Source organism: Apaloderma vittatum, unplaced genomic scaffold (genome assembly GCF_000703405.1).
Source record: "Apaloderma vittatum isolate BGI_N311 unplaced genomic scaffold, ASM70340v1 scaffold12852, whole genome shotgun sequence".
Lineage (NCBI taxonomy): Eukaryota > Metazoa > Chordata > Aves > Trogoniformes > Trogonidae > Apaloderma > Apaloderma vittatum.
The window spans coordinates 20,956-29,210 of NW_009704210.1; the positions used below are offsets into that span (position 1 = coordinate 20,956).

Genomic DNA, 8,255 nt, shown 5'->3' on the forward strand with positions numbered 1-8,255 from the left:
GCTGAATTTAGGGAGCAAAATCCACAGTTATAGAGGACCTTTCAAACTCAGTATTTTGACTTTGTTCTCAATGAAAGATTTAAGGTGTGCTGAGCTGCTGTGCTGTGAATGCCCACCCTGTATGGCTGTGGTGGTCTTTTTCACAGCTGGTGATCTTGGAATGCAAGATCTATTTTGTTGTGTTTTGTTTTGGTTTGGTTTTTTTTCCCAAAAGTGAGTCTGATATTGCTGCGTTGCTTACCAAGGGAAGAACACCCATGGTCTGGGAACAGGGGGACGTTGCCCAAAAGTGAGCCTGATATTGCTGCGTTGCTTACCAAGGGAAAAACACCCATGGTCTGGGAACAGGGGGACGTTGCCTGCAGGTTTATAAGATGCTGCAGTGCAATGTGGTTTCACTTCTAGTCCCTACCCATGAGGGAGCTCGCTACACAGATAAGGCTGCTGGCCACGCTGATGTCCTGTATCGGAACTGGTGCAGGGATCGCCTTGAGTATTTTCCTCCAGCAGAGGCTAAACCTGCTGTTAGAGCTTGAGGAGGAGCTGTGTTTGCTCCTCAGATCCTGTCTGTATCTGTCCAGACTTTATGCACTAGGTGATTGATGTAGTCTTCTTCCCCTCCCAGTGCTTTCTGGGAATGTGAGTTGGTCAACTCTTAGTTACAGCACTTCCCCAAACCGTGGGCTTCTTTTAGTGCTAAAATACTGGTGTTGCTTTTTGAAATTGAGGAGGGGGATGCCACCAGCTGCAAGAGCTGAGGAGACCTGCTGTTAGCTGCCTGCCTTTAACCTAGTCAGCAACTGAGTACAAGAAGTTGGATATTCTTGTCCCCTTTTTAGCTGACTTGTCCAGCTCAGGGAAGCTCTCAGTCATGAGAAATTTCAGATCTGGGTGCCTTTAGTCCCTCCCTTCAGGAACGCTCGTGCTACTGAGTCACCTTCAGTGCTGCACAGGCGTCTGTGTCCAGGTCCATCCAGTCACTTTCTGTAGCGAGCAGCAGAGCTTGGTGGCACTGAAGCTGTCGCAGGAGATGAGAATGTCAGCACATAATCAGTGTCCTTTTGGAAGCCAGAGAACTGGGTATTCTGTCTACCTGTGCCTCTTGTTCCTCTTAAGCCTGAACAAAGCAGATAAGGAGGCGCTTTTTTTCTTTTTTTGTGGGACAGACAAGGGAAGTACTTTGCTCTGTATTGATGATTTACCTAGGCGGTTCCCAGGGGAGTATAAAACTGTTTCTTAGATGTTGTAATAATGGCTCTGCTTTCTCAAGGAGTGGCAAGAGCCTGTGTGAAGCCAAACCGCCGCTGTTTTAGAGCTGAGATCACGTACTGCCCCCCTGCGGGCCCAGCGCCAGGCTGCAGCGGTGGGACCCGCTTCCGTGCTGCGCAGCCGTCGTGGTGGAAGAGGCAGAATTAACAAGAATATCACTTTATACAGGATCCGTGCTTCGGCTGCCTGCGGCCGTGGATGCCTGGTACTTCGCATGGTCTGGGCGTCTGTGCCCAGGGCTTGCTTTAGGAATGGCAACATGAGGCGTCTGCTCTGCCTCCGAGCATTACTGAGAGGGATATTTGGCCTGTCTCTTGCTCCCTCTGCTCCACCTTGGATTTGGGTGGTGCCTAACGGGACAAGTCTGAAAAACCATTTCACTGCTAGGAGTGCTGTGTTTCCTGAGGAGAGCTAAAGGTCAAAGCTCCTTGCCTTGTTTGTGCTAATTATCTACCTAATTAATGATGAGCTGGCCTGCTTTGTTCCTGTCCTGAAGTAGCCTTAAGCCTAACCTGCCTCTTTCTCCCTTCCTCCCTTTTCTTGCTGTTGACCTGCTTGCCTGTTAACCCCGCGTGCGCCGCCCTTGCTGCTATACATCTACTTCTTGACTTTCTGCGTGTGACTGGACCCCGCCTGTAGCATCAGGTAGGAAACCTCCCTGTGCCTCTCAACACAGTCCTTAGTGCTTTTAGGAGGCTTAGAGCATGGATGCTGTTAGATGTATCTTCAATTAGTGTTGCTGTGTCATTCTAGTGACTGCAGACATTAGCAGCCATTGGGGCCTGGTTGTCCTGTGGCTCTACGGTGTCATGTTGGATAAGGGTGTGAACTGGCCTTTCAGCTGCTTCTCTGTTTAATGTGGATTGATGTCACTGGTGTAGATGCCTCCCCCAGTGTAGATGCAGTCTAATGGACGATTTTGTTAGGCACAGGATTTGCCATATTGAGGAGAAGATGACCAAATCATGGGGATGTGTGACAGCTCCCATATATAAGTGTCAAAAGAAGTTGTATGGAAAAAAAAAAAGACAAGTGGTTGATTTTAGATTTAGAGCAAGGTTTCGTAGTCTTTGAATTTACCTAGAGATCTAAGATGTCGTTTCTTCCCTTCAGACTAAGGAAGAGCAGTCCCAGATCACTAGCCAGGTGACCGGACAGATTGGATGGAGACGTGAAGGGATCAAATATCGTCGCAATGAACTCTTTCTGGATGTGCTGGAGAGTGTGAATCTCTTGATGTCCCCTCAGGGTAAGTAGGAGGTTTTGAGCTTCCATCCTTCTCCCCTTCAAGGTTTGTGAGTGAGGATTTGTGTAAGTGTTCTGAACTGTGCTCTTCTCTACACCAGGTCAGGTTTTGAGTGCCCATGTCTCTGGCAGAGTGGTGATGAAGAGTTATCTGAGTGGGATGCCAGAGTGCAAGTTTGGCATGAATGACAAGATTGTAATTGAAAAACAGGGCAAAGGGACTGCGGATGAAACGGGAAAAAGGTAAGAGGCATTGGAGTAAAGCCCCTTGCCACCAGGGACTCAGTTTTTCTGATCTGACAGACAAAGCTGATCTTTTCTTCCCTTCAGATGTTACTACTTTTCTCTGGCTATGTCAGTCATCATGCAAGCTACCCATCTGAGGGCCTTGATACAGAGAGCTTCTCTACAGCTCTTCAAGTATTAATGTTGAAACATAGTGTTAAGTGTGGAGTTCTTGTGGATAGAAACACTTCCCCAAGATAGGATTTCCCAGAGTTTGTGTCTCTGGCAGTTCTAGTCAGCGCAGAGACTCTCACTCGTAGGGTGTGGTAGTGGCGCTCCCAAGGAAGCTCTCCGACCCTACCCTGCTGTTCCTGGGCTGTGCCCACGGCCTGGCAGAGCTGACAGCCTAATGCTGGGTGAGCCTGTCCTGCTCACGTATAGGTGGTCAGTGGCCCCGGGGATTGGGGGCTCATCCCTTCTGGGAGCTCGGCTACTTTCCTTCCCAGCTGCACCTCAGTCAGTACCCGCACTGGAACTGAAAACGGGTCTTAGGCCTGTTCTAGCCTTCCTGCTTGGGGGGAAGAGATAAAAGCAAAAGGACTTTGCCGCTTTCTTTCACTAACAATTTGCGACTCAACTGTGTTTCTCTTGGTTGTTTTTTTGTTGTTGTTGTTTTGGTTTGGTTTCTTTGCTGACCCCCAGTGAATTGGGAAGGTAGATAATCTGCTTCAGCTGTGTGTGCACTCTGCTTTCCCCGTGTCTTGCTTTTGTGTGACTTGTGCATGTAACTTGGGTCTCAGACACTTTCCATCACGGTTCCTGTAAACAGAGCTGAGCTGCTATTTGCCATTTCTCTCAGAACCAAGCCAAGAGCTATCAATTCACTGTCACCTTTTAAGCCATCTTTCCTACACCTGAGTCTAGCGAGTAAAATGGGTGAGCCTCAGGTGGCTGCCCAGTGGGGGTATACTCTAGTGAAAACATATCTCTGTAGGCCTCTGAAGACTCGGTAACCTGTGAGTGCCTTTCCTGTAAATGTGCTGTTTTCTTGAGTTAAAGAAGCAAGATGAATGGGGGCTCTTGCCAGGGGGTTCTCCAGTAGGTGAGAACTGAGAGATATCTCCAGCAGCATTTAGTCACCAGGGGACCAAGAGGGACAGCTGCCAGCTGTTGCTTTTTGCACATGGCAGTGCAAACACCCGAGTAGTGCTGCCTGAAACCTGGAGCAGTGCTAGTCAGCAGGACTTTGCCAGCAGTTTTCCAAAGAACCAGGAACTAGTCTACTAACACTGGCTGGACCAACAGTTAAGTGGGAGTTTGCCTTTCCTCGAGAAGCACAAACTATCCACTGGGTTGTGTAAGTGAGCAGCCAGGCTGAGGTCAATCTGATTTCTCTTTGTACAGAAAATTGTGGTTTCTAGAACAGCTGAACCTGCTTTTAGTGCTCATATCCTCTCTCAGCACACTTGCATGATTGTGCTGTTGCTCCCAGCAGTTGAGGGAGAGTAGATATATCGCAGTGCTACAGTGCTGCACCTTCTCTGAGCTGCTGCCTGTTGTGTTGCTACCACCTTCTCATTTTCTGGTCCCTCTTGGTAGCTGAGAGTTCTTGGCTGACCTCAGGACCTGTAGCAGTCTCAGAAACTAGAACCCAGCAGAAGTTCAGTGCTGGCAGGTTAGGCTGGCAGCTGTGTAGATCTCTGAGAGATACAAACTCTTATGGTGTAATGGTGTGGTCTTTGGCAAATCAGTTCATTCTAAAGCCACCTGCTAGCAGTGGGGAAATCAACAACTGTGAAGAGAATTCTCAACAGGAAGGTCTTGAACCTGGCATCTCCTGGCTGTGTGGCAGTGGGATAGCTTTGTGGACAGGAAAGTGTTTTTTCTCCTTTGAACTGTGCTGTGAGAAGACTTGGGCAAGCAGAGCTGCCTTGGTGGTACTGAGGTGCTGCTGGCAGGCAGACCCAAGTGTTGTGTTACTGGCTGTGACATAAAGGTGCTCCTCTAATATCTCTCCTCTTTGGGGAGAGAATTCTTTCAAACGAGCTTCCTGAAATACGTTTTTTTTGTGGTAGCAAAACAAGGAAAGTCTGAGCCAAGAGGCTGCTGTCCCCTAAATCTCTCCCTGCCTCCCCATCTCCTGGACACCTGCGATGGCAACATGCTCTGTAGAGTAGTTTCTGCCTGGGCAGACTTTGCGCTGAGAGACCAGAGCTGCAGCGTGCACTTGCTTAACTGTGCCTTGTGTTTTTAGCGGCAAACAGTCAATCGCCATCGACGACTGCACTTTCCACCAGTGCGTGAGACTCAGCAAGTTTGATTCTGAGAGGAGCATCAGCTTCATTCCACCTGATGGAGAGTTTGAGCTCATGAGGTACTGTGGTGGGGGGTGAGCAGGCTGGTGTTGGCATCTGCCTGCTGCTAGGGTGGTGTTGCTGCTCTCAGGCAGACCTGCAGCACTTGAGCACTTGCCTTCTTGTTTTCAGAGTGGAATCTGTAGGATGTCCCACAAATCTTTCTGTTACAGACGTGGTAGAAGCCAAGCTGCATGGTTTTCTTTGCCACAGCTGTAGTGTTGGATGTGAGTTTTCTTACCCTTTAGCTTGCTGTATTATTTTTTAAGTGCTTAAAACAGGTGTCCTTGAACAGGAACCAAATATGAAACTTGGGACACAAGAAACTGCTGCTGTCCTATGGCAGCACGGATCTTACTGCTGCTTCCTTTCTGCCTGATGTTTCTAAGCTGTTCCCTGTATGCAGAGGCTGTCTCTTTACCAAAGTGGTAGAACTTGAGGTGATAAGGGAGTTAACTCCTCCTCAGAGTTCGCTGTTTCCATCCCTGCAGATACCGAACCACTAAGGACATTATCCTTCCCTTCCGTGTGATCCCACTGGTACGGGAGGTGGGTCGGACCAAGCTAGAAGTGAAGGTCGTGATCAAATCAAATTTCAAACCTTCCTTGCTGGCCCAGAAGATAGAGGTAAGAGAATAAAAACCTACGGTCTCTTGTGCCTGGGGACTGTGCCTCTACTTTTTAAGTTCCTTGCTGTGGAGTCCTCACAGAGGAGTTGTCAAGCTTGTACAGGACTACAGGAGCGAACTGAATGTCCCACAAGTGCATGGTGATGCTTTGTTGTGGAAGGAGACTGCCACAGAGTTAGGGAGGTGGAAGTTGTTTTCGGTTGCACAGCCACCTTGGCAGAGGCCTCATTTCCTGCAGCAGCTGTTCACTTAATGTCTTGGCCGTGGTGAAATGTTTGCATTCTGTCTGTGTGGTCTGCCGGTGGCCTGTCAGGCAGGCAGCAGGTGACAAGCTGTGTAAGACAGGCTAAGGGTGGCTTTGCAGCTTAGTCACCTCGACTCTCCAGAGGCTGGTGCAGCAAGACCTCCCTGGCCAGCCTGGCGTCCTTTCTGAGCTCAGCTGCCTGACACTGGCCAGGTTTCCTGCAGCCTGCATGGGAGAGCTCTGCCCTGTTCCTCACTGACTGTCATGGATTCTGAAAAAATGTTTGAACCTGTACTTAAAAGTAAGAAAGCAGAGAGCTAGCTTAGGACACCTTGTGGTAACTGATGTTCTCTGTGCCCTGAGGTGGGAGAGAGAAGGCCAAGGGATCTGGGGCAGGCACTCTTCCCTAAGAGCGCGCAGTGCCCGGGCTACAGGCTCCTTCTCCCTGCTCACCAGACTCTGCCTTCCAGGTCCGGATCCCAACGCCCCTCAATACCAGTGGAGTGCAAGTCATCTGTATGAAAGGGAAGGCAAAGTACAAGGCCAGTGAGAACGCCATTGTCTGGAAGTAAGTGAGTGTGTTGGGTCTGGGATGCTGCAGGGATGGAGTCTGTTTAGTGCTCCTGTCTGCCCTGAGCACATGTAGCAAACAGGAGAATGAACTCGGGCACCTTCTCTCTTCTGGGCTTTCTCTGAAAGGATAAAGCGTATGGCTGGAATGAAGGAATCCCAGATCAGTGCGGAGATTGAACTGCTGCCCACCAATGACAAGAAGAAGTGGGCTCGGCCCCCGATCTCCATGAACTTTGAGGTGAGTCCCTTTCTGCCTTCCAGGGCACACCTAACCTTAGAGAAGTTTTGTCAGTCAGATCCCTTCTGCCCTTGTGGGAATTGCACAGGCTTGAGCTCTCCCTCTCTCAGGCTGACACATGACTCTTCCTAACACCAGGCCAGCCACGTGGCAAAGCCAGTGGAAGAAAATGGCCCTTAAAGCCTCTAGAGTCTGTCACCGTGCTTGCGGGGAGTAGGGAGGGGGCAGTGGTGTCCCATTTCTAGATGCACAGCCCAGAGGTCTTCTGGCATTTGTAGAGAGCACCTTACCCTTTGGTCTCAACACTCTGCCTTTCCCTTTCTCGATCCTTTCCCTTTCTCCGTAGGTCCCATTTGCGCCCTCAGGGCTGAAGGTGCGCTACCTGAAAGTCTTTGAGCCAAAGCTGAACTACAGTGACCATGATGTGATAAAATGGGTGAGGTACATCGGCCGGAGCGGGATCTACGAGACCAGATGCTAGCCCCAGCGGGCTGGCGGGCTCCCTCTTCTCCAAGCCATCCTCCGCCTCTCCTCAGTTGTCGACTACATTCAGAGAAAACATCTGCCTGGCCCCTCTTACGCAGATTGAAAGACCCTGTGGCTCACCTTGGGAGCGGACTCGCCTGCCCGTGCTCAGTCACCACCCACGTCGCAGCTGCAGTTCAGAACCCAGTCGTGCGCAGGGGCGCAGTCGGCCTCCTGCTCCCCGTCCCAGGGTGGGGAAGGGCTAGTCTAACTCCCATCCTCTCGTGATCTTTCTAGGGAACGTCCACCATTAAAGTCCTCTTCTGTTGGTGTCTCACTACTTGCATCATATCCTAGTATTTTTGAAGTTCTTGTGCATATGTACTCGTAGAATAGACCTAAACATAGACTGGACAAATCTAAGTTGAAGTTATCCTGGCTTCTGTACTAGCTATTGCTGTTGTGGTAGATGTTGCTGGCCAGTCTGAGATGCCTGGGGTGTGGTGAGTTTGTCAGGCCTCCACCAGAGGAGACGGTGGGCTCGCCAGATCTCGCCACCACCTTCTATTTCCTGCAAAGTCGTCAGTATAGAGTCCTGCCGTGGGAAGGTTTGTGACCAAAACGGGTGAGGGTTTAGGCTCTTGCTGGTGTGTATGTGGGCAGCACAGCATTTCAGGTCTCGGAGCACTTACCCCCCACCCACTGCTGGTCTGTCCGTTCTCAGCAAATTGGAAATGTGTCCCCTCTGTCCCAGGGACACGCGGGCCAGCCGAGCTCTGTCGGGATGCAGACAGGGTCTCCCCTGGGCGATCCAGAACGCAGTTGGCGTTATGAGCCCCCTGCCCCGGCCTGCCCTCTCCACACTTGTACCAAACGCTTCTGGGCCGTAGGAATGCTGCTGCTCCCCACAATCCCGCTTCTGGTAGTGTGGTCTCCATTTTGTACACTTTGTGATTTGTCCAGCTCTGGATCTAATAAAGTACGTAGAACGGAGGAGGCCGCCTGTGCTCTCT

At 50.4% G+C, this 8,255-nt stretch overlaps 1 protein-coding gene across 4 annotated transcripts in view; it reads left to right on the forward strand.

Annotated features, from left to right (window-relative positions):
• Positions 1 to 8,235, forward strand: part of AP2M1 (adaptor-related protein complex 2, mu 1 subunit) — a 17,253-nt gene extending 9,018 nt beyond the window's left edge. For 2 of the 4 annotated variants that reach the window (XM_009864966.1, XM_009864967.1), the window contains 7 exons: positions 2,383 to 2,518; positions 2,616 to 2,757; positions 4,994 to 5,113; positions 5,585 to 5,720; positions 6,437 to 6,534; positions 6,666 to 6,777; positions 7,124 to 8,235. In XM_009864966.1, coding sequence (XP_009863268.1) covers positions 2,383 to 2,518; positions 2,616 to 2,757; positions 4,994 to 5,113; positions 5,585 to 5,720; positions 6,437 to 6,534; positions 6,666 to 6,777; positions 7,124 to 7,258 — 879 coding nt within the window. In that variant the 3' untranslated portion in view covers positions 7,259 to 8,235. Of the gene's footprint in view, positions 1 to 1,908; positions 1,915 to 2,382; positions 2,519 to 2,615; positions 2,758 to 3,441; positions 3,454 to 4,993; positions 5,114 to 5,584; positions 5,721 to 6,436; positions 6,535 to 6,665; positions 6,778 to 7,123 lie in introns of all 4 variants that reach the window. The other 2 variants (XM_009864962.1, XM_009864963.1) reach the window with 2 other exon arrangements.
• Positions 8,236 to 8,255: the final 20 nt, after the last annotated feature.